Source organism: Haliotis cracherodii, unplaced genomic scaffold, assembly GCF_022045235.1.
Source record: "Haliotis cracherodii isolate W230 unplaced genomic scaffold, xgHalCrac1.p SCAF_3, whole genome shotgun sequence".
Classification (NCBI taxonomy): Eukaryota; Metazoa; Mollusca; class Gastropoda; order Lepetellida; family Haliotidae; genus Haliotis; species Haliotis cracherodii.
Window position 1 is genome coordinate 9,174,200 of NW_027266286.1, and position 27,769 is coordinate 9,201,968.

The 27,769-nt window shown below is 42.2% G+C and overlaps 2 protein-coding genes across 4 annotated transcripts in view; both read right to left on the reverse strand.

Annotated features, from left to right (window-relative positions):
* Positions 1-1,034: 1,034 nt before the first annotated feature.
* LOC139474339 (placenta-specific gene 8 protein-like) lies at positions 1,035-23,400 on the reverse strand. 3 transcript variants are annotated; one of them, XM_071257318.1, is made up of 5 exons: positions 23,357-23,400; positions 8,943-9,126; positions 8,195-8,330; positions 6,387-6,526; positions 1,035-3,787 (listed from the first exon to the last, which is right to left on the reverse strand). In XM_071257318.1, the coding sequence occupies exons 2-5, from the start codon at positions 9,123-9,125 to the stop codon at positions 3,680-3,682; spliced, it is 567 nt and encodes a 188-aa protein (XP_071113419.1). In that variant the 5' UTR covers position 9,126; positions 23,357-23,400; the 3' UTR covers positions 1,035-3,679. The 3 variants fall into 3 exon arrangements, with proteins under 3 accessions (XP_071113419.1, XP_071113418.1, XP_071113417.1); XM_071257317.1 differs by lacking the exon at positions 23,357-23,400 and adding an exon at positions 20,794-20,871; XM_071257316.1 differs by lacking the exon at positions 23,357-23,400 and adding an exon at positions 16,936-17,073.
* LOC139475212 (protein MMS22-like) overlaps positions 21,050-27,769 on the reverse strand; it is a 52,539-nt gene continuing 45,819 nt past the window's right edge. Inside the window, exon 36 of the mRNA XM_071258462.1 lies at positions 21,050-21,151. Coding sequence (XP_071114563.1) covers positions 21,050-21,151 — 102 coding nt within the window. The remainder of the gene's footprint in view (positions 21,152-27,769) is intronic.

Below are 27,769 nucleotides of genomic sequence, written 5' to 3' on the forward strand. Positions count from 1 at the left end.
CAACCTAACCAGCTATTTGAAAGTTCCACATAGTGGATTACATACTTTCACCGTCCGCGGTATACCGGACCGGAAGTTTTCACACCACACTAGCATCTAAATATTGTATCTTCCTGACGACGGATCACCTGCTGCTGGCAGTGCCTGAAAGAAGACTTACGTCCTGGGGTCACAGAACATGCATCTTTACTGCAGCTTCACTTTGGAGTTCTCTCCCTGTTGACATCGTGCAGTCTCCATGGCTTATTCAAAATCAGTCCTGAAAACCCACCTCTTCAGACGTCATTACTAACAATTCCCTTATCTTACTCGCCAGTTATGCTTTCATGATTTAGATCGCCATGTGAACATGCTCACTTTGGAGGATATTTATAGAAATTGGTATATTTTACAGATTAAAATACATATATCCAGCAAAGAGCATTATGATTATTTCTACTATGAGTGAGTGAGTATGTTTTTAGGCCGCTTTTAGCAATATTCCAGCAATATCACGGCGGGGGACACCAGAAATGGGCTTCACACATTGTACCCATGTCGGGAATCGAACTCGGGTCTTCGGTGTGACGAGCGAACGCTTTAACCACTAGACTACCCGACCGCCCCCATAACGCGTATGAACGGTATGTAACAACGTGTAGATTAAAATAAGTATATGCACCAAAGAACATTATGAGTATTACTACTATTACGACTGCATATCACTTGTATCTTACCACTTTTATATGAAACTGATGGTATACTGATAACCAAGACCTAGCCAATCCACCTGAAGTAAGAGTCATTCCATTGATGACTGAATGTATCGTCTCCCAAAATCATATGAGTGAAACCTGGTCAAAATAATACCCATCCATGTCACATATTTACAGTGTACTGCCTGTTACATAACCCTTTCCATTCCAACACATGATGTTCGCCTTATGGTCAGCGAATCAAATCAGTTTTTCCCATTCATAACTGGCGGTGGTAAAAAAGCTTATATCATTATACACCTATTACAAAGATCATACAAATAGGACAAAATACCAAGAAACATTTGTTTTGTTTATTATTCCAACTGTTGTAATACATTTGAAAGACAATTGAAAAAACGGAAAGGGATATTTCCATAACCACACCTGACGGTACATTAACTTATCTGGACGCTGGATAAACATTTCACTGGGGTAGAAACTCATTCTATGTTTTAACGCTTACTGAAGTGTGACCTTGTCACAATATATGTGGTTCGATATCTTCCATGCGTTTCCCCAAATGCATAACACAGTGAGACATCCCCCTGTACAGTAAATGCACAGTTTGTTTCTGAGGCTTGTGCATACAAAAACATACAAAAAAAAGTTTAAAAACCCATATAGTATTATGTTATTTTTAGCAGTTTATTTTTTACTACAATAAAAGACATGACACTCATGTCGCTTTTTCCTTTGAAAAATGTTTAGGAATAAGGTCAAGAAGGAAAACTGTATTCATATGTGTTATTATTCCATTTGAATCATAACAGTGTCCTAGTAATATGTTTGAAAGCTATGTGCATAATAAAAGCAGGTACATGTACTTATTTCTTACAAATACAACCGCCCAGTCTACCTTCTACTGAAGCCTTTTAGGGCCATTTGTTTTAATATTCTTTTGTGAAATCTCAAGATACTTAGTGAAATTACAAGATACTAACTTGAATTTTCAAAATTAACTTATTATCTTGAAATTTCAATTTAGTATGTATCTTGAAATTTTAACATAACATTTTGAAATTTCAAGAACAAAATGGCCCAAAAAGGCTTCCGTAACCTTCGGAGAGCCTTTGCTTCAAAATCCCACATTTGCCATATTCACGTCAACAGTATTGTATGCTTATACACACAATTGTTTAATTTGAAACTTAAAGGTTGTGACATAGAATTTAATGGGTATTGACCTCTTTAACAACTATAACACCCCTAATAGTCTTGGCATCAAAATGAATTTCATAAGCACACATTGATTTTAAAATTGGTGACTCAAATACACTTATTCTACATTCCGTTTGTGCAACGACTTCACTGGATTTAACTTTGAAGCGCTGATTAAAGAAAAATGCTTGATATTCCGATCATCGTCGAAAGAACAAATTTCATTTGCATGATGCCTGCAAATACTTTCTTGATGCTGACAGAACTTTACAATACAGGTTTGAAATGAAAAAATTCATCAGAGCCGTGGCTTATCTTTTCTTTAAAATAGTTCTGAATGTGGAGGAATGGAACACATAGCACTGACGTTCTGAAGTCATGGGAACAAACACATCCCTGGACATATAACATGTAACTATGAGATTAGATAAGTCTCAAACTAAGGTGGAGGAATGGAACACATAGCACTGACGTTCTGAAGTCATGGGAACAAACACATCCCTGGACATATAACATGTAACTATGAGATTAGATAAGTCTCAAACTAAGGTGGAGGAGTGAAGAGCTAAAATACTGTTCAAATATAACAAACCTTTCCCTAATCCGAAAAATGTCTGCAAAAAGCAGAGTCCATTGTTCTATTCCGACTATGATAATAAATAACCCTTTCCATATCCAATAGAAATCTCAGCATAAAGCAGAGTCGATTGTACGATTCCGACTACATCATGAGCATGTGTTATAAATCACTATAAGATAGGAATGATACCAGGTGTTCACGAAAAGGTGAGAATATCCTGCCCCACCATAAGCATGTCTTTATGAAAACAATGTTAAACCCAACACACGAAAAAACAGTTAATGAGCAGCTATTAAACATACAGAAATAGAATAAAAGTTCACATCTGTTGTTAGATCGCTGACTTTACATGCAGTTCCCCACTCCCCAGTGTAGGTTCGAATCCCAGACGGGACTCAACTCCAAAAAAAGTACGAGAATCTGCACTTTACTTAGAAAGTGATATCCCATATATAACATGTTACAGTTCAATATCTCTGTTAAATAGAGAAGTTTTCTCACGACGAATACACTCTTTTTGGCATTTTCAAAGAAATCTACCAGCAGTGTAAAAAGTATTTTACCTTCAAGTTGGACAAGGTATATTTGCGACATTAAACGCTAACACACTACAACGCTGCATTGCGGTACACTGTGCGCAGGTACACAACTAGGCCATATCAGCGAAACAACTCCTCGTGTTATCTTGAGAAGTTGATAATATCAACAGGATAAATCAAGAGGATATAGGCCGATTTCATTTTTCGTTTTTCGTTTCGTTTTTCAGTTAACTTGATCTGGAGGGTTAAGTTATGAAATCTTACGTAGATCACACATGACGTAGACTACACATTACGTAGATCACACATGACGTAGACCACACATCACGTAGATCACACATGACGTAGACCACACATGACGTAGATCACACATGACGTAGATCACACTTGACGTCGACCATGGCATGTGGTTCGATAAATAACGTTTACACATCCAACATGTATCGCTTACACACCCAATATTTAATGTTTGCACACCCGAAGGATTATATACCACATTATTTATTTTTCTGCTGTTCCTTCAAATTCTTGGAACGAGCTGAAATTTCCTTTTCGGAAAAAAAGATTTCATTCTCAATATCTGTCATGAGAGCTTATAGTCGCAGGATGGTGTATCTAGCTATCTCTCCATGGTGTATCTAGCTATCTCTCCATGGTGTATCTATCTATCTGGCTGCCTTGCCGTTGTTGATGTTGTTGATCTCCCGGGACAGCTGGCACATCGTGCACTGGTAACAGCAGGCCACCATGCAGCAGTCGTCGCAGATGGAGCCCTGGAACAGTGTGTGGAAACATCTAACACCGGGTGTCTCACACATCTAACACCGGGTGTCTCAAACATCTAACACCGGATGTCTCAAACATCCAACACCGGGTGTCTCAAACATCCAACACCGGGTGTCTCAAACATCTAACACCGGGTGTCTCAAACATCCAACACCGGGTGTCTCACACATCCAACAACGGGTGTCTCAAACATCCAACACCGAGTGTCTCAAACATCCAACACCGGGCGTCTCAAACATCCAACACCGGGTTCTCAAACATCTGACACCGGGTGTCTCAAACGTCTAACACCGGGTGTCTCAAACATCCAACACCGGGTGTCTCACACATCCAACACCGGGTGTCTCAAACATCCAACAACGGGTGTCTCAAACATCTAACACCGGGTGTCTCAAACATCTAACACCGGGTGTCTCACACATCTAACACCGGGTGTCTCAAACATCCAACACCGAGTGTCTCAAACATGCAACACCGGGCGTCTCAAACATCCAACACCGGGTGTCTCAAACATCCAACACCGGGTGTCTCAAACATCTAACACCGGGTGTCTCAAACAGCACCCGTTGGGTGTCTCAAACATCAAAAACCGGGTGTCTCAAACATCCAACACCGCGTGTCTCAGATATCACACACCGAAAGTTTCAAACGGCTAAAAGCAAGCGTCTCAAACATCACAACCGATGTCTCAAACATCACTTCCGGTGCTCAGACATCAAACACCAGGTTTCTCAAACACCAAACACTGGCGGGGTCAAAAACCAAACATCGGCTGTCTCAAACATTACACCCGGTGTCTCAGAACCAAACACCGGGTGTCTCAAACATCAAACAATGGGTGTCTCAAACATCTACCCGGGTTCTCGAACATCAAACACCGGGTGCCCCAAAGTTCAAACCCCGCGTGTCTCAAACAGCAAACACGGGTGTCTCTCAAATATAACACTGGGCGTCTCAACGCGTGTCTCAAGCATCAAACACCGGGTGTCTCAAACATCAAACACCGCGTATCTCAAATATCAAACACAGGTTTCTCAAAGATCAAACACCGGGAGTCTCAAACATCACATACCGGGTTCTCGAACATCAAACACCAGATGTCTCAAACATCAAACGTCAGGTGTTTCAAACATCAAACACTCAAGATGTGTAATAGAATGTCCCTTGTAACCTATGAACCCGGACAGCAACTCATGCGCATGGACATGCACGCACATACACACTAACGCACATATACACATACACACGCACGTACATACACACTAACGCACATACACACATACAAACGCACGCACATACACACTAACGCCCATATACACATACACACTAACGCACATACACACTAACGCACATACACACTAACGCACATGTACACATACAAACGCACGCACATACACACTAACGCACATACACACATGCACGCACATACACACTAACGCACATATACACATACACACGCACGCACATACACACAAACACACATATACACATACACGCACGTACATACACACTTACGCACATATACACATACACACGCACGCACATATACACATACACATGCACGCACATACACACTAACGCACATATACACGCACGCACATACACACTTACGCGCATATACACATACACACGAACGCACATACACACTTACGCACATAAACACATACACACGCACGCACATACACACGCACGCACATACACACGCACGCACATATACACATACACACTAACGCACATACACACTTACGTACATATACACATACACACGCACGCACATACACACGCACGCACATACACACTTACGTGCATATACACATAAACACACGTACATACACACTTACGCGCATATACACATACACACGCACGCACGCACATACACACTTACGCGCATATACACATACACACGAACGCACATATACACATACACACGAACGCACATACACACACACGCACATATACACATACACACGCACGCACATACACACTAACGCACATATACACACACAGACGCACGCACATACACACGCATGCACACACCTAACACATACCACCTTACGCTCACGCGCACTCACACATTGATGTAGACCCACACACATACCCCCTCGCGCACATACACACATACGCACAAACACACTCACGTGTTTACCACTTCACGCACATACAACCCATGCACATTCACACTCACGCGCACCCACACCCCATGCATACCCACTCATGCGCATAACCAACGCAAGCACATACCAACTAAATGTATATATCAATTCACGAACATACACACTCACGCACATACAAACCCATGCACATACACACTCACGCGCATACCAACTCACGCACATGTCCATTCACGAGCATACCACCTCAGGAACATGCTCACATACACATATCAACTTGCATACATAGCAACTGTCGCACGCACACACTCACGCACCTACCCCAGGCCCACATACCAACTCACGCACATACCATACACACGCACATTCGAACTCACGCACATACCAACACACGCACATTCCACCTCACGCACCTACACACATACACATGCAGACAACCACACACAGGTACCCCAAACCTATCCGATGACCTGACCTGGATGTTGTGCTTTCCTCTGATGTGGGCGCGGAGTGATACGAGCCAGCACGGCACACAGCAGGGGAGACAACACGTTTCCCCAGCCTTCGACGCCAGGTGGCACCCGTAACACTCTTGACAGAACATCACACACAGACCTGGGGGTGAAATAAAATACAAATGCGTTCATTGGTAAGCAAGTGTTGCAACAACCATAACATGTATTTTCAAATAGATTGTGGGAATTACTTCTAAATATAAGGACCCAAACAACATCGAGTGAAACAGTGGATGATAAGTAAATTGAACTACTTACTTTAATCTCGTGCGCGTACCCAATATGGACTCGTGTTGAAACCACATTTGGGCTCTTGTTGAAACCATATATGGGCTCTTGTTGAAACAACATATATGCTCTTGTTGAAACAACATATATGCTCTTGTTGAGACAACATATGGGATCTTGTTGAAACCACATATGGGCTCTTGTTGAAACCACATATGGGATCTTGTTGAAACCACATATGGGCTCTTGTTGAAACCACATATGGGATCTTGTTGAAACCACATATGGGCTCTTGTTGAGACAACATATGGGCTCTTGTTGAAACCACATATGGGCTCTTGTTGAGACAACATATGGGATCTTGTTGAAACCACATATGGGATCTTGTTGAAACCACATATGGGATCTTGTTGAAACCACATATGGGCTCTTGTTGAAACCACATATGGGCTCTTGTTGAAACAACATATATGCTCTTGTTGAGACAACATATGGGCTCTTGTTGAAACCACATATGGGATCTTGTTGAAACCACATAGGAGCTCGTGTTGAAACCACATATGGGCTCTTGTTGAAACCACATATGGGCTCTTGTTGAGACAACATATGGGCTCTTGTTGAAACCACATAGGAGCTCGTGTTGAAACCACATATGGGCTCTTGTTGAAACCACATATGGGCTCTTGTTGAGACAACATATGGGCTCTTGTTGAAACCACATATGGGCTCTTGTTGAGACAACATATGGGATCTTGTTGAAACCACATATGGGATCTTGTTGAAACCACATATGGGCTCTTGTTGAAACCACATATGGGCTCTTGTCGAATCAGCATATGGGCTCTTGTTGAAACCACATATAGGCTTTTGTTGAAGCAATATATGGGATCTTGTTGAAACCACATATGGGATCTTGTTGAAACCACATATGGGCTCTTGTTGAAACCACATATGGGCTCTTGTTGAAACCACATATGGGTTCTTGTTGAGACAACATATGGGATCTTGTTGAAACCACATATAGGCTCTTGTTGAGACAACATATGGGCTCTTGTTGAGACAACATATGGGCTCTTGTTGAAACCACATACGGGCTCTTGTTGAAACCACATATGGGCTCTTGTCGAATCAACACATGGGCTCTTGTTGAGACAACATACGGGCTCTTGTTGAGACAACATATGGGCTCTTGTTGAAACCACATATGGGCTCTTGTTGAATCAACGTATGGGCTCTTGTTGAGACAACATACGGGCTCTTGTTGAGACAACGTATGGGCTCTTGTTGAATCAACATATGGGCTCTTGTTGAGACAACATATGGGGTCTTGTTGAGACAACATATGGGCTAGCGTTTCAAACATAGCGCTTTCTTGACTTTATTTGGCACGTTTATGTGCTTCCATATTTCGAGTTATGCAGAAAAGTGCCAAACTTTGAATACCAGCACTTTCACCGACAGGCAGTGCATATCCCATTTGCATTTGCTGAATTTGGATACTGTTACGCGCCATTTCTATACAGAATCACGTGGTACTCACATCCCATAACGTCTTCGCAGCACCCACACAGCCCCGTGCTCCATCCCCGGGCGGGAACGTACACTGGCCCGCCCCCTCCAAGCCCCGCCACCACCACCGTGGTGTTGTGCGACTGCATCGTCTGCATGGGCATAGGCTGGAAGAATACACATGATCTCATATGTAATACATTCACAGCAATACCTAGTGCGAAATAAACAAGTGATAAATACGTTGTACTACATATTTACACAATACACATACGTAGTACGACACATATACACAATATACATATTTACATATTTACTACATATTTAACATATTTACTACATATTTACACAATATAAAACCCGTAAACATCCAGGTAGAGTATAGGTCTTCAGCAACCCCCCACCGCACTCAGCAATATTCCAGCTATATGACGACGGTCTGTAAATTATCGAGTCTGGACCAGACAATCCAGTGATTGATACCATGAGCTTCGATCTACGCAATTGGGACACGATGACATGCATCAACCATGTCAGTGAGCCTGACCACCCAATCCCGTTAGTCGCCTCTTACGACAAGCATGTCGCCTTTTACGGTAAAATGGTAATGATATTCGGGTGTTTTGACTTCGCTGATCGCTTGTCATCTTTCCCGGACGTCGCCCTCATATCAGGCAGCTGACAAGACTCGATGATGTGAAAGCCGGTCACATCTGGACGAGTGCTGACCACGTTAAACACCCTTCACTCACTCACTCGAGGACCTATGGTGGACGCACCTGTTGCATGACGGGCTGCTGGTGAGGGGGGTTGTAGTAATCGGGTTGGTATGGGACTGCCCCTGGCCCCTGGTACTCCTGGGGGGTCGGGGCCTGAGGGTTGACGGTGCCCGAGTGTGGCGCGTAGGGTGGTGGGCCCGGTTTAGGCGCGCTGTCAATGGTGGGTGGGGCAGGCTCAGTCATTCTGCAGAAGGAAAGAACATGACTGAGTCACTAGACTGGACCAGTCTCCATTTTATCATATTATAATATCAAATAACCTTAAACAAATAAGTTCCACAAAAGTAAACGTTGAGAACACTAGGGACGAAAGAATCAAACTTGTTTATATCATTTTCAAATTCATACTGGAAACAGAAATTGCTTCAGGTTTACCTTGATGACTGACAGAAATCAGATTATTAATTTTTTGGTGAAATATATATATTTCTGATACAAAGCCACGAACAAAGAATATACTGTGAACACGGATACTCCTAAGAGGTGAAAGGAAGTCAATTCTTTATTTACTTAATAGTTGTACTTTCCGGATTGATATTTGAATTTTACTTGCCAATGACTTCTTTATAATTTTCTAAACTTTCTGTAAATTGTTTATTTTTAAAGCTATAAAGAGACACATGTCTGCAAATGTGGTTTGAATGAGTTAGCTGGATATAAATGCAAGGTAAATACAGCATTTGTCAATGATACTGTCCGAAATACTGCGTCAAACTGAGTTTCATGTTTGTATGCTGGTAGTACGAATACACACAAGAAATTGAAATTGATGCAAAGTTTATCATTTCTTGTATTAGATGCTGAGATAAATGTTCATGGTGTCTTTCCGAGCTCCGCGGATGGTTATCAACAGGTAAGTATATTTGATAACATAACACTGGACATGAATCTGAAGCTCAAAGGGAGAATAAAGAACCACGAAGGATGTAACGACTGGTAATATTTCAACCTATATTTGAGTCTATGGCATAGACAATAAACATTTGAATTTAAATTTATTGAATGACTGGCATGGTTAGCGCATGGTTGGCATGGTTAGCGCATGGTTGGCATGGTTAGCCCATGGTTGGCATGGTTAGCGCGTGGTTGGCATGGTTAGCGCATGGTTGGCATGGTTAGCGCATGGTTGGCATGGTTAGCGCGTGGTTGGCATGGTTAGCCCATGGTTGGCATGGTTAGCGAATGGTTGGCATTGTTAGCGCATGGTTGGCATGGTTAGCGCACGGCTGGCATGGTTAGCGCATGGTTGGCATGGTTAGCGCATGGTTGGCATGGTTAGCCCATGGTTGGCATGGTTAGCCCATAGTTGGCATTGTTGGCATGGTTAGCGCAAGGTTGGCATTGTTAGCACACGGTTGGCATGAATAGCCCATGGTTGGCATGGTTAGCGCACGGTTGGCATGGTTAGCGCACGGTTGGCATGGTTAGCGCATGGTTGGCATGGTTAGCGCATGGTTGGCATGGTAAGCGCACGGTTGGCATGGTTAGCGCATGGTTGGCATGTTTAGCCCATGGTTAGCGCATGGTTGGCATGGTTAGACCATGGTTGGCATGGTTAGCCCATTGTTGGTATGGTTAGCGCATGGTTGGCATGGTTAGCACACGGTTGGCATGGTAAGTCCATGGTTGGCATGGTTAGCGCACGGTTGGCATGATACGCGCAAGGTTGGCATGGTTAGCCCATGGTTGGCATGTTAAGCGCACAGCTGGCATGGTAAGCCCATGGTTGGCATGGTTAGCGCATGGTTGGCATGGTAAACGCACGGTTGGCATGTTACGCGCACGGTTGGCATGGTTAGCGCATGGTTGGCATGGTTAGCCCATGGTTGTTGGCATGGTTAGCACACGGTTGGTATGGTAAGCCCATGACTGGCATGGTTACCGGCGTTTCTGGCCGCCATCTTACACAATCAGTTCACTCAGGACACAGACAAATAACCACCCATCATTCCTCTTATACGTCGATCGTAGGCCATTCTGTAAATTGTCTCTAAATACGTGATCTTTGTGAAATGAAGTACAGAATTGAAACTAATCGCGAGGGGCATCCAACATATTTACAATCAAACAGACGTAGGTGACTTTGTGTATACAAGTAAAGGTTATACTTCAATGACAGACCAGATCCAGTCCACCCCCACCCATCACCACCACTACCCCAACGTGTAAGTTTGGTTTAACATAAGTGATAGGCTGTATTAACCATGCTTAGAAATATTCCAGGTAGACAGACAGACAGACAGACAGATCGATTGTTTACTCTCACCTCAATAAAAATACATTGAGTATACAGTAAAAATGTCAATAAAATTTGAGCAATTCCTAAATGGAATTATGAGAGACGAGTTATATATGAAATATGAGTTATATTAATGTATAATAAACTATGTATATATATTCAGTTAAATCAGCTGAATATAACTGTACAAAAGACATGTTTAGTGTTGTACATAGATACTAATAAGGTATTAATGGCTATATACATACGAATTTCGCTTTCAAAGTATAAAATGGCAGGTTTTGGCAGTAAGAAGGCAAACATATTAGTGTATGAAGTCGGTCTGCAGATCACCGAGTCTGGACAAGACAGTCCAGTGATTGGCTGTCTTCACAGCGACCAGGGCCTAGTGAATGTGCATGGTGATCAAGTGTCCACAACAAAACTAATCTATAAAAAACACGAGACGTTTACTACCTTCACAACTACCTGCTCGGTGATTTCATTTATGTTTTGATACAACCTAGTGGTCAACATAACAGTGACACTTTTTATTCCGTCGAAGTACTTTGCATGGCATCAACACAGTGAGGACCTAGGCATTCCATATATAGTAACACCCGACCTTCCTTATTGGGTTCTAGGCAGTCATGGGTTTAAGTCATTATTAAGTCACGTTTGCATGTTTACAATAAAATTCGATAGGCATTAGGTATGAGAAGATAACTTAGTTCGACCGCGCCTGCCGATAGGTCACATCGGCCCGTAAAGACTTGAGTTAGTTCAATGAAACGCCGAATCTAGAATCCAAACCCACAATCAGCGAATCCTGACATCACTAAGGGACACAAATCTCCATAACAAGATGAGAATGTAGTGTTTTACGCAGCCATATATACTAGCCACATAAAGAAACTGTGCTCGGAGAAAATATATTCTGGATTGAAATACAACACAGCAAGAACAAAATGATGCAGACGCTGTAGCAGCTGAATGATCGGACCATAAGAAAATGTCAACGGGACCTGAACAACATCTGTTACGATGACGTCAGACGATCAAAATGGAGTAGGGGGTCAAACGACAAAGTCACAAAGTCAATAACGGGTATGACCACCCTGTGCGTGAATCAGAGCAGTGCATCGGCGACGCATGGAGTCCACCAAATGGGCATGGAAGGCTTGGGGAATGGCCTGCCATATCCTCCTCAAATCCTGTGCCAAGTCACGGACGTTATCTGGAGGATTTGGAAGACGACGCAGACGGCGCTCCATTTCATCCCACACATGCTCTATTGGGGAGAGATCTGGAGAATTTGAAGGCCATGGCAGTAACATGACATTGTTATGGTGAAGGAAATCCATTGCGACCCTAGCCGTGTGAGGACGAGCGTTGTCCTGTTGAAATGTCAATCCCGGGCCATGACGTTGCAGGAAAGGAATGACCACAGGCCTCAGAATCTGATCTCTGTAGCCAACACAGGTGCGTATTATAGTCTCAGTCTGCAGGAACCCTTTTTGGTTGAGGGAGGTTGAGGGAAAAGAGGGAAGGTGATTGGCTGATCCAAGTCACGTGGTCAGATAGGATGACTCATGGATCAACGGCGCGTCGGGAAAGGGGGCAATGAAGGGTGTGTGTTTTTAATGCAGGAAACCCTTTATATGAAAACAAAAGCAAAGGGTTATGAATAGAGCTATGTGTATAGGTGCTGCCCTGAAGTACCCGTCAGCCCAGTTTGAATTGAGCGCGCTTGACAACTCACGTGGCCTCGTCGTTTCAAATAGCCCGCGCTCGCTAGAGCGTGCAACTAGGAACCGATGGCACGTGTCATCCGAGTAGGCGAGACTGACCAACCGATCCCCGTCAGTCGCCGATAAGCATGGGTTACTGAAGGTCGATTCTATAACCCGGACCTTCACGGGTGTAGTATGACGAAGACTATATACTAATATGATCGCTTTTTTAACATACTCACAAGTGTGCTGTGAAGAAAAGAGTGTCTTCCAAGATTCCCTGCACGTGTAAGACAGTATAAACTCTACAGTAGTGTAGCCCGACAAACAGTTTTACTCTCGCCAGCAAACGGATTGGACGTGAACAACATGAAGAAAGCATCAGAGATTAGACTTGACCCTAGAGATATATTTAGGAAGACTACGTTGACAAAATCACAACAGAGAAAGAAACCACAAGCAGCCAAGAAGTCGACGCTGAAGACAAAGAAGAGACAGGTAACACCTCAAATGAAAACGATGACAACCAAACAGGGATCGAAGACAACACCCCAACCCGTGAAAATACAACATGTGTCGGAGGTGAAGGCTGTGATGTAACGGGCACTTGCTGCCTTGAAGCGTCAACAGAGTCAAGGGTATAAAAGAAAGCTTCATACCCTCTAATCGCACACCGTATTGGATCACCATGGGGGTTGCCACCTGTCCGGACTGTGAAAAAATGTTTTCAAGGAGAGATGTCATGTTACGACAGAGGAGAAATAAACATAGCATACCGCCGCCGTTACTAGCCCACCCGCCGCCGCAAATCCACCCGCCATTACAACCCCACCCGCTAAAGCCACCGCCGCAAGCCCATCCGCTACCACCGCCGCAAATACACCCGCCATTACAAGCCCACCCGCTACCGCCGCCGCCGCCCCAAATACACCCGCCATTACAAGCCCACCCGCTAGCGCCACCGCCGCCGCAAGTCCACCCACCGCCGCCGCTGCGTCAAGCCAACCCGCCGTTACAAGCACATCCGCTGCCGCCGCCGCCATCGCAAGTCCACTCGTGGCTGTCTCATTTACCATGTATATCTGATCTTCGAGAACAATTCAAGTTCCTGATTCCCTCAAATGCGCTCGTTGTGGGACCCAGTGGTTGTGGAAAGTCTGTGTTTACCTCTCATGTACTCCGGCATGGCCTGATCCAACCCCAACCTACCCGCTTCGTTTGGTGTTATACTCAATGGCAGCCATTAAATCAGGACCTCGGTGAGCAGCTGCCTCAGCTGACCTTTGTAAAAGGAATTCCCTACGATATCTTGGACGAGGATTACTTTGATGCTCGTCAACAGAACGTGTTGGTCCTGGATGATTTCCTGGCCGAAGCAAAGCACGACAAGCGTATTTCGCGGCTGTTTACTCAAACCTCACAACACAAGAATGTATTGATCTTTCTCTTGATACAAAATCTGTTTCCGAGAGGTAAGGAATCGAGAGACATTGCTTTGAACGCGCGTTATGTCACCCTGTTTCATTGCCCCATAGATAAACAACAAATCAAACTCTTCGCTCGTAGAATTTTCCCCGAACATATGGATCACGTTATGGCTATGTATGAAAAGGTTGCTGAAACACCCTATGGATAACTCACCATCGATCTAAAACCTACCACCAAAGAAAAGGATCGACTGCATGTTAACCTCATAAATGAGGAAAACAGGAGAACAACAGCACAGTCTGAACCTGATCTGCGTAGGGAGAAGTTGACTACAACAGAATCTCTGGATAGTCCTCTGACACAAGAAGAGAGATTGCCCCAACATCAGCTCACTCCAACTGAAACCGATTCAGACACGAGTAGTGAGACATCATTGACTATGGCCACAGCTTGCGCAGATTGCGGGGTGCTGATAGATAAGATGCACGATCTACAGCGACATATCAAACACTGGTGTCTGGCCAATAGCCTTCAACCTAAGAGAAAGCGTGCCAGACTCGAGAGTGATGACGATGACAGTGACTTTGACGACCTAGCCTCTTCCCAGAAAGGCAGTGGTCTTGCCGTCAAACCTCCACGAGGGAAGTCAACATTCACTAATATGGAAGCCGAGGAGTGGCAAAATGTTGGCTCACAACGCATCTGGAAGCAGGTGTACGTTTCATGACAAGATGAAACTGCAGAAAAAACAGTACAAGCGACAGGGACGAACGCAAGAATGGATTGAGAGAAGATTGAAACTGAGGTGGGAGGATCTAGTCCGTAGTACTCTCAACTATGCGATGGAATATACCACGTACTTTAAAGAGGCACCTCTGTTTCAAAACATGCTATACAACCTGGGAGAATAAAATCAAACTCCTCCTAAAACCCAAGATGAAAGAGATCCTGCCTTTGATGGATATGCCGGAAATAGAAAGTGAGACTGAATCTGATAGCGTTGCAGAGGATAACGACGGTGATGACGAGGAGGAGGATGATGATCGTGAGCAGAACGATTAGGCATAAATACCCATCACTACTATATCAGTCTAACAGTCAGAAGGGAACGCCGAGTCAACGCCACGCGTCTAGTTTGATTCATATTTTGTAAACACCTCGTAAACTGAGGCGTTTGAACGATAAGAAACGCCGAATTTCCCTCTACGTGAGAGGAATTTTGAAACTGGGACCTCCCGGACGGAAATCGTTACAAACAATAGATAAAGCATAGACTATAGACAACCATTCAACCTTAAAACAGCGTAGGAAAGGAAACATTCAACAGTGCGAAATGTGTTTCAAAACATGGACTCGCTGTTTAAACAATAGGGCCTTCGAGCAGCAGCAGCATGTGTATATGAGTGACTAAATAATGTTCCAGGGTGAATACTATTGTCCATTCGTATATCACGGCTTTGTATGAAACCGATTGACTCGAATCAATAAATGATACGAATGAATTGTTTGTTTTTTCTCAGTTTTTGCATATTCGTCATACTACACCCGTGAAGGTCCGGGTTATAGAATCGACCTTAAGTAACCCATGCTTATCGGCGACTGACGGGGATCGGTTGGTCAGTCTCGCCGACTCGGATGACACGTGCCATCGGTTCCTAGTTGCACAGATCGCTGCTCATGCTGTTGATCACTGGATTGTCCTAGAGCTGGAATAATGCCGAGTGTGGCGTAAAACTAAATTCACTCACTCACTGATACCAATACATCTAAAAAGTAATGTCATCATTTAAATGGTGAGTTTAAACGCGTATTTTATCCTTACAAGGACGAGTGCATTCCACACACCCTTCCTGTTATCAATGTGTCACTGTTTACAGTTTGGGCGAACATAACCCTATAGACATGTGTGCGGGCGAGTTCATTCATCAGAAATCTGTCATTTACGATGTGTTTATAAATATGAACTGCTAACCACGCTCATAGTCATGTTGCGTGTCGTGGTTAGAACCGTAATTGATCTATTGAACGGTTTCATACATTCGTGTTCGGATATAGGTACAACATCTACACGCACATACTTTCCTACATCATTCAAATGTATTAAATACCGGATACGTTTAATAAACACCAACGAAAGAAAGGTTTAATGAGGTGAATACCCATATTTATCATATAATGAGTAGGTTTCTCGGCAGGACAAAGCCAACGGATAAAAACGATATCCGTTGGGGTCATATGCGGATAGAGATGCAAATATCAAAGGTCAAGGGACTACTTTCACTATTTATAAACAAACAAGGCGTCGCCCTCGTCATTTGGCGATCGAGTCAGAATTAACCATCGGGAATCTGGATAAACTACAGGGATAATTGCTATCATTATCAAAAGAACAGTCTAATATACTGAAAATCAGTGTCTAACTGTGACGTAGCTAAGGCATTTTATAAGTTTTGGCAACTTTGGAGATATAAATTTCGAAACAATTTTGCGAGGGCACGAGGCCTAGCCAAGCGGGATCAGTAGCCATATCTGTGCTTGTAGACCTCTGCGGCTTGAAACCTTCTCCGCAAATTAAAATAGTTGGATTTGGAACCAAATATGTTTGAATTGTTACCTTGTTTCGTTTTGTCGCTGTGTGTACATCTGACTACACTTCTTAACGTTATGTCAGACCGACGGTCAACAACGTCTGACCGTGGCCGTGACGTCTCATAGACTAGGGTTAGAGTAGACCGATGGATTGCCGCGAAAGGCAAATGAAAACAATTGTTGTTTTGCGTATATGTTCCTTCGCAACTGTATAAGAAACAAATTTCAGTTGGAACTATATTGGCTGCTGTCACTGTCCGACTGACCCATCACTTACCCTATGACGTATTATATATTAATGCGCGCATTCCAGGAAAACTCGCAATGTTTCGGTAATGTTTGTGAGAGAGGGAAAGCAATTTTGAAGCACAGAATTAAAGAATGACATTATATGATCAAGAGGTTATCACGTGATAACCTCTATATATCATCTCTGAAATAACTCCCTTTTAAAATAACAAATGTACAACACATCTCCCCTAACATATCATAAATACGGGACACTGGTCACACAATTTATGAATGGGAAGCTTCAGGCGAGGCTGGTATGTTGACATTAATTGTAAGGCCGGGGTATGTTGACATTGTTATGGGCGGTCGGTCGCTTAGTCTCTCTGCTATACATTAGCTATGAATAAACCTGCTTCGACATATATTTCCAATAAAACATTTTCCTCGTCAAACAATTTTCCATGATAAACTCTGTTCTCTCTTCGAATTAAGGGTGAGTATTGTAAACATGAAAATGTCGTCACACTGGTCACACTGGTACATGTACTTATCAGTATTCTATCAATTTTCAAAATAGCACGTTCTGAAGTAAAACTGTGCACATCATGTTACACGGTTAAAACTCAAACCGTAGGGATTATTTGTCATCGCGTTAAATGGAAAAGCTAGCATTGAAACATCGACTATGCAAGTCGGGACAGGGCTGAATAATTCTTTACAAATGGTTCACAAAAGTACGCAGTGCGGGTAATTGACTACTTCGTTCTTGCGCGCTAAATGTAATTAAACGACACTGCTAGCTTGCTGATTGTGTAATTTTTTTCCCCTACATTATCCGGCGTAAATCATGTTGACACAACCCGTCTCTATTGTGGTATGATTGTACTTTCAAAACACACCCTGTATTCATCAAACCAGGTCGCACGCACGAGGCCACGTGAGTCAAGCGCGCTCAATTCAAACTGGGCTGACGCGGGTACTTCAGGGCAGCACCTATACACATAGCTCTATTCATAACCCTTTGCTTTTGTTTTCATATAAAGGGTTTCCTGCATTAAAAAACACACACCTTTCATTGCCCCCTTTCCCAACGTGCCGTTGATCCATGAGTCATCCTATCTGATCACGTGTCTTGGATCAGCCAATCACCTTCCCTATTTTCCCTCAACCTCCCTCAACCAAAAAGGGTTCCTGCGGACTGAGACTATACTACTCAGGTGAGATTGCCCTGAACAACCACCAAAGGGGTTCGGTGCCGAGCTGTTATCCCACCCCAAATCATCACAGAGCCACCTCCAAACGATTCCTCTCCACAATAAGTTGCGTGCATAACGTTCTCCCAAACGCCGATAGACACGTTGGCGCCCGTCACTGTGGGAAATGTTTAACCTCGATTCATCTGTAAAGACAACATTTCTCCACAATATTCGAGGTTGGCGAACATGGTTTCGACACCATCTTAGACGGTTGACGCGATGACGGTGTGTCAGGATGGGACGTATGGCAGGGCGTCGTGGTCGAATCCCGTACTGACGTAAACGATTCTGGACAGTGTTGGGATGGATACGGCGCAGTCCAGGAATTGTCTTGGACGTCGTTACTGCCGTTTGGAACCTGTGTCGGAGATGTGTAGCTCGAATCCATCTGTCCTGTCTTGGCGTCGTTACTCGGGGACGTCCTGAACGTAGGTGGTCGGCAACGTCATTTGTGTTCTGATAACGCCTCACCAATGCCGATATCGTGTTACGATGGCATTGGAAATGTGTTGCCACCTGTTGTTGCCTCATTCCCGCTCGGATCATTCCAGTGGCTTCATGACGCTGAGCAGCTGTCAATCTTGGCATGATTTGCTTGTCATATGCTTGTGTCTGCGCCTGAGAAGTTTTGAATTTTTGAATGACCACAGATCATGCTTTCCAAAGTGACAGAGAATTTTGAGTTGCACATGCTGCACAGGATGCACGTGCAGTAACACATTGCACGTCCATAGGCCCCCATCAATGACGTCATATCGCATGGCACGTGCATGAGCGTTTGAATGTTTCCAATAATTGCTGTGTTCAAACCTATATTTCATATGTGGACGGTGTGCCCTTATATCTATATTTTCTCCGTGCACAGTTTCTTTATGTGGCTAGTATATTTAATCATGCAAGCACAATACAGCTTAAAAACGTCATCAACGTAATCGTTAATCACGGCATTGGGAAACTTATAGCAGATATCAACAACATTTCTTGGCCCCTAGTGCCACAAAAACTGTGAATTTTGAGATGCACCGCAGTGCCAGTGTCAACCGCAGCTGACATACTTGCCAACCTGGCCACCCGACTCCGTTAGTTGCCGCTTATAACAACAAAAAACATGATGAATAAAGCTGTCACATTGAATTTGAAATGGATTGATCTTTTAACAATACCTCGTAACGTTAACTTTTTAGAGCCCCGTGTATGCCTAAGGGACGTAACTCTGCACATCGAAGTGCAGCCCCTTAGACAACCTGGTCACCTATGCCCCTACAACAGGAAGGGATGTTTGTTTGTTTGTTTGTTTGTTTGTTGTTTAACGACGCACTCAACAATAGTCCATCTATATGACGGCGGTCTGTAAATAATCGAGTCTGAACCAGACAATCCACCGATTGACATAATGAGCATCGATACACGCAATTGGGATATGATGACGTGCATCAACCAAGTCAGCGAGCCTGACCACCGATCCCGTTATATCAGTCGCCACTTACGACAAGCATAGCCGCCTTTTACCACAAGAATCCAGCACTAATTCAGCACTATATAGAACCTACTCGAATATATTTAGACTATACAAGGGGACAAGGGCATGTCTCTCTCATCTCACATTACATCAAGACCAGCGGTTGTGTGACGACCATATGTTCACATTGGATATGCAGCCAAGGACTATTTTGGAGGTTTGGTTCTTTTAGCTGTAGTAGTTCGGTAATTTGACCACAGATTTTTTTTTATAATTTTACCGCAGAATTCGTCTGCGACTGAATCGGGTTATCAAACTTCCGTGTTGGGGGTCATAGGTTTGTTCGTTTGGATATGTACACAAACAGACATCCCTAGCAACAAGACCGTCCGTAAGGATGGGTTTTCATATCATCGGGGTCTGGATTAAGAATTTTCACAGTAGATAGTGAATGAGTATCGTTTTATGCCACGTATAGCCCCAAAAAGTTGGCTGCTCAACCGTTATATAAGAAGAAGTTTATCCGTTAGATGAAAATGTAGTAGTTGTTGTAGTATTAGCTTTCTAAGGGTGTTAATAAGCGTTATTAGTAGAGTGAGTTAGGTTTAACGTGACCTACACGGGTATTTCAGTTATTTCACGAAACGCTAGAATTCGAAGCCACAATCAGCGGATCCTGGCATGACTAAGGGACACCAATCTGCATATGTAGATAAGAATATATGCCGTATAAATAATCATGCATCTAGAAATTAACTACACCTGAAGAATGTCATCAACCCAACCACCGCCGAATCACAGCATTGTGAAATTTAAAACAGAAATCGATAATCACGGAGACACATATATTTTCATAGAACTGAGGTTAATTGTAACCGAGGAAAATGTCTAAATAGATCTCGAATAAATCAAAATGACGAGTTATTGAAAACGTTACCTGCAGTGATGACATCGGCTGTCTGTGTAACAGACGTTCAGGTTGTTTACGATGTTGCTATGGGTGACTTTACATGCAGCTTTGAATAGATTTCTGTTGTTTTATGTTCCTAGAAACAGGAGTCAATAATTTCTTCACAGAAGTTCTAGGAATTCATACACCGCCTGTATGGGCTTGTTGTTTAATATTCTACCCTGAACTGAGCTAAAGATAAAGTGATTATTCCTTATAACGTGTTGTAACGTGTAAGGTTGGTTTAACATAAGTGATAGGCTGTATTAACCATGCTTAGAAATATTCCAGGTAGACAGACAGACAGACAGACAGACAGACAGACAGATCGATTGTTTACTCTCACCTCAATAGAAATACACTGAGTATACAGTAAAAATGTCAATAAAATTTGAGCAATTCCTAAATGGAATTATGAGAGACGAGTTATATATGAAATATGAGTTATATTAATGTATAATAAACTAATATATATATATATATATATATATATATATATATATATATATATATATATATATATATATATACATACGAATTTCGCTTTAAAAGTATAAAATGGCAGGTTTGGGCAGTAAGAAGGCAAACATATCAGTGTATGAAGTCGGTCTGCAGATCACCGAGTCTGGAAAAGACAGTCCAGTGTTTGGCTGTCTTCACGGCGACCAGGGCCTAGTGAATGTGCATGGTGATCAAGTGTCCACAACAAAACTAATCTATAAAAAATACTACTCAATAACACGAGACGTTTACTACCGTCACAACTACCTGCTCGGTGATTTGATTTATGTTTTGAGATAACCTAGTAGTCAACATAACAGTGACACTTTTTATTCCGTCGAAGTACTTTGCATGGCATCAACACAATGAGGACGTAAGCATTCCTTATATAGTAACACCCGACCTTCCTTATTGGTTTCTTGGCAGTCATGGGTATAAATCATTATTAAGTCACGTTTGCATGTTTACAATAACATTCGATAGGCATTAGGTATGATGTATGCAAGATAACTTAGTTCGACCGCGCCTGCCGATAGGTCACATCGGCCCATAAAGAGTTGAGTTAGTGCAATGAAACGTCGAATCTAGTATTCAAACCCACAATCAGCGGATCCTGGCATCACTAAGGGACACAAATCTCCATAACAAGATGAGAATGTAGTGTTTTACGCAGCCATATATTTAATCATGCAAGCACAATACAGCTTAAAAACGTCATCAACGTAATCGTTAATCACGGCATTGGGAAACTTATAGCAGATATCAACATTTCTTGGCCCCTAGTGCCACAAAAACTGTGAATTTTGAGATGCACCGCAGTGCCAGTGTCAACCGCAGCTGACATACTTGCCAACCTGGCCACCCGACTCCGTTAGTTGCCGCTTATAACAACAAAAAATATGATGCATAAAGCTGTCACATTGCATTTGAAATGGATTGATCTTTTAACAATACCTCGTAACGTTAACATTTTAGAGCCCCGTGTATCAACATGTGTATTTGTTGTTTAACGACGCACTCAACAATAGTCCATCTATATGACGGCGGTCTGTAAATAATCGAGTCTGGACCAGACAATCCACCGATTGACATAATGAGCATCGATCCACGCAATTGGGATACGATGACGTGCATCAACCAAGTCAGCGAGCCTGACCACCGATCCCGTTATATTACTCGCATAGCATAGCCGCCTTTTACCACAATAATCCAGCACTAATTCAGCACTATATAGAACCTACTCGAATATATTTAGACTAAAGAGGACAAAGGCATGTCTCTCTCATCTCACATTACATCAAGACCAGCGGTTGTGTGACGACCATATGTTAACATTTGGATATGCAGCCAAGGACTATTTTGGAGGTTTGGTTCTTTTAGCTGTAGTAATTAGGTAATTTGACCACAGATTTTTTTTTTTATAATTTTACCGCAGAATTCGTCTGCAACTGAATCGGGTTATCAAACTTCCGTGTTGGGGGTCATCCCTAGCAACAAGACCGTCCGTAAGGATGGGTTTTCATATTATCGGGGTCTGGATTAACGAATTTTCACAGTAGATAGTGAATGAGTATCGTTTTATGCCACGTATAGCCCCAAAAAGTTGGCTGCTCAACCGTTATATGAGAAAAGGTTTATCCGTTAGATGAAAATGTAGTAGTTGTGGTAGTATTAGCTTTCTAAAGGTGTTAATAAGCGTTATTAGTAGAGTGAGTTAGGTTTAACGTGACCTACACGGGTATTTCAGTTATTTCACGAAACGCTAGAATTCGAAGCCACAATCAGCGGATCCTGGCATGACTAAGGGACACCAATCTGCATATGTAGATAAGAATATATGCCGTAAAAATAATCATGCATCTAGAAATTAACTACACCTGAAGAATGTCATCAACCCAACCACCGCCGAATCACAGCATTGTGAAATTTAAAACAGAAATCGATAATCACGGAGACACATATATTTGAAGAACTGAGGTTAATTATAACCGAGAAGGATGTCTTAATAGATCTCGAATAAATTAAAAAGACGAGTTTTTGAAAACGTTACCTGCAGTGGTGAGATCGGCTGTCTGTGTAACGGACGTTCAGGTTGTTTACGATGTTGCTATGGGTGAAGGCGAAACCGTCCCTCGAGGATCATCAGACAAATAGATGTGCGCAAAAGTGAACAATACAAGTCTATCATGAAGACCCTCCATGTTAAACCACGCCCTCCCATTATGATTGGTAAATACAAACGATTGAGGGAAGAGCGAAGGTGATGGGATCTATTGTCTGACATGATTCTTCGTGTGAGGGTACCCAGAATTTCTTGTTTCGTCCAATCAACAACACCAAAAAAATACGAAAGGACGAGTACAGTATAAGTATTTGTAAGTATAAGTAGTAGTAGTATTATTATTATTATCATTATTATTATTATTATTATTATTATTATTATTATTCCGCCGTTTTTGTCCCAAAGATTTCTCTGAACCTGCCTTCTGAAACACATGCATCAATTATAAACTTTTTGTGAAATCAGATCAGAGTTCTTTCTATCGCTAAATAAAGATTTGAGGACATCCCATTCCGGGTCACGTCAGAACGACCTTTCATCCGACCAATCAGAGAGGAAAGTGACAGTCGGAATGTGTTTTCTAATCATGCAAACTCGAAAAGGTTAACACGGGGTATTCTGAATGACAGTTACGGCCTCATTCGTGACCAACTCGTGTTATTCCGGGACAAGCCGAATAGCGACTCGTGCCCCTCTCGTGGCCATTTTTACGACCGGGTTCCGTCTTAGCGCAAACGGGCTTACCTAAAACAATTGTCAACTCGTTGCGTAATGGCTCACACATTTTCCCCATATATTAAATATATTTCAGATGCAATTTATAGCGCATCGGACGTGCGGAATTATACAGTATGATTAAACACCTTTAACGGTGTCTTTGGTATATTTTTAGATGCAAGACATATGCAAAATCAAAATTATTTCTGATGGATTCTTTGACGAAGAACTTGAAATCATACGTGCATTCTGATTGGTTTGTCGTATTTTCGCACATAACATTCATCGATAGGGGAACGAGTCTTCTTGCAGGTTACGGAAAGGGGCGAGTGGTGACGAATGCAGGTTACGGAAAGGGGCGAGTGGTGACGAATGTTACGGCCTGTACGACAGATTCCGTCAAAACCATCGTCTACATCTCGCTTCATTGGGATAAAAATTTGAATGGAAGAGACGTTGCATAGAACGTGGGAAGTACTAAAGTACTGTCGGCAATGCTAGAAAACTGGTTTTCTGGCTTCGTTTAATAAATACGAGTCACAGGACTATAAACAGAGCATATATCAAAATAACGCAAATTGCCCTAATCTAATCTGTGGTTTCCCTTAAAATGTACTTTTACAGGTAAAATGATGATCAACTTAGAAAATATTCGTGTGTTGTCATGCATGTATGAACTGGCCAATAACATGGCCAATAACATGATGTAATTTACGGTGGCCCAATATTTTGATTTCACTTACTGTTATCGTAACCTTTTGCAAATTAACACGATTTGTCTTACAAATGTGTGATAAATCATGTGTAAAGAAGATATTGAATCGCTGAAAAGTGAAACGAAAATGTCAAAAACACAAAACGAAAATGTCAAACACTAAAATGAAAATACAGAAAACTATTTCCACATCCTTCCATAAGCCCCATATCATGGCTGCAGCGTGCAAAACAATGACACGATTACCTTTACCTGATGGTACCATGGGTGGTTTTTGTCCATCTGCCGAAAGTGAGTGAGTGTGTTGGGTTTAACGCCGCTTTTAACACTATTCCAGTTATATCACGGCGTGTCAGCTTAATGTGGGAGGAAAGCCCGAAGTGATGCAGGTCTCAGACTATACTACTTGGGTGAAACCCACGAGCATGGGTATGGTGCGGACACACCTAGAAACATAATCGGGGCGAACCGGGTTTCGAACCCACAATCATAGGTTTCTGGCGTCCCTAAGGGACGCAACTCTGCACAGCGAATCGCGGAGCCTTAGACGACTTGGCCACCCCAAGATTAGGATGCAGTGATTAAAATGTACACAAATATTATAGACATATTCATGAGTCTACTACCTGGTCCTGTGGGTATCATTATGAGGATCCTAGATGTTACTTCTTTTCATGTTTCCTACTGTAATCTTCAGAGTGAGTGAGTATGATTTTACGCCGCTTTTAGCATTATTCCAGCAATATCACGGCGGGGGACACCAGAAATGGGCTTCCCACATTGTACCCATGTCGGGAATCGAACCCGGGTCTTCGGCGTGACGAGCGAACGCTTTAACCACTAGGCTACTCGACCGCCCCGGCAATCTTCAGAACAATATGTACTACTATATAGAGCGATATGAGTTGGATTCAGTATTATATGGAAATGCTACAACATCTACTGATACTAACCTTGCTGTTGTACAGTTTGTCCATCTGTTCATTGCGAAATCAAAACGATTTAAAATCTAAATATGTCTTCATAACGATTACATCGATCAAATAGCTGTTTGCATGTGTGATATGCTGGTATGTAGAGGTATAGGTGTACAAGCATATATGGGTATACACATATGTGCATTGATGTAAATTGTTTATGTACCGATATATGTATTTGTGTGTGACTTGTATATTCGCATCGTAATATTTGCAACGGTAGGTACATGTACAATTATTTTAAATTTATTATTTTATGTACAGGTTACTCTTATTAATTGTTAACGTCTGTCTTTCAATATTACTTATGAAATTAATAGTATACAGAATATGACACTATAAATGTACATTATTTTTGTTCCATAAGCAAAATTTACATTGTGTCCTTCAAAGACTAAGGTACGACCACCAACTCAGTTCGAATAAAATGAAATCGTATTTGCGACGCAGATTCACCATTTAAAATGAATATTGGTGTATGTAATTTGTTTCTAGCTATATGTTATTTTTCATAATAATTAATACAAGAACACAATTATAATAGAATACACTTTATTATTAAGTATCATTCTTCGGGACGCTGCGCTTCCGGACGTTTCCGGACGCCCCTGGGCGTTATTTAGTTGGACCGACTCGGCGTGTATCGGAGACCTGGCTTGTATTTGAGACCCAGCGTGTAACAGGAGGAAATATAAATACGTTTTAAAGTTCATATGGGGGTAATCGATCGACAGCCATTTATTAATGAACCGATATGTAAGCTATCGATGTATTCACTTTTGTGTGTGTGAAAAGGCTTAATATATTAGAAAGGGGTTTCCGTAGCAAAAAGGAAACCTCTTTTTAATCAATCAGAATCAAGTATTCATCAATGTCGTGGTTGAATGCTTGTTAATTTTAGCAACGTCAGCCAACGATACTTGTACTTGAATATAGTTGAGTAGGGGTGAACCAATATTTTGTGACCGATGCAGCCATACCTTGTGAAGGCTAAGCAAACTCTCTGCGAACAAGTTGAATATAACCCCTTGCGTGATGTACGCTATTTATAGGGTCACATGACATCAATTAGGAGATAAATCTCAAAACACAGTAGGTTAATCTCCATTCTATCATGACAAGGGCGCTTTGAAAACGGCGGTGAAAAAAACAGGCAACAAAGGTCAGCTATCTCAGTACATTCCGAAATCCTGTCAAAGTTAGTGATCACTGACTTTAAAATAAGTTCAAAATAAGGGTTCAAAACACATAGTTTTTCAAAAAGAAGTTGACAAATAACCGTCCAAAATGAGACGTAAGATATGTGTTCTAATTTCATCACAACCTGTTGTGCAGTGTTTGGACTCACCAAGTCATTTCTTGGAAATATGCCTTCTCCCATTGTGACAGGATGTAGAAAATTAATAGTTTTACAAAATTCTTAACAAATTCATTTCTCCAATAACTTTTTTAATTAACATTCTGCTATGTTTTTCAAAAGTGTAAGTCTTTTCAGTTAGCAATAACCCCGTGAATAATACAAATGTAAAGTAATCCCTCTCCACCCCCAACTGGGATGTGGCAGAATGTGGGCAAATATTTATGGATGGCTACGTTGGCTATCAATGTATTCATACGCACGGTTTTGTGTGTGAAAAGGCTCAATATATTCAAAAAGAGGTTTCTGTAGCGAAAAGATATCCTCTTTTTAAGCAATCATAATCAAACATTTTTGTTTAATGTTATGGTAGAATTGTATATTGTTTGTTTCTTGTTTGACGCCCCAGCAATACTCCAGCTATTATGACAGTAGTCTGCTGAGATTGACACCATGAGTATGAACATACGCAATTGGCATAGGATGATGTGCATCAACCAAGTCAGAGAGCTTGAACACCCGATCCCCTTAGCAGCGGTAGAAACTAACAGTTTTACTCTACTAGTCCTTATAATGATAACATATAGCAAAACCCTCAAAAATGGCCAATTTCTACTAGTCCTTATGATACCTTA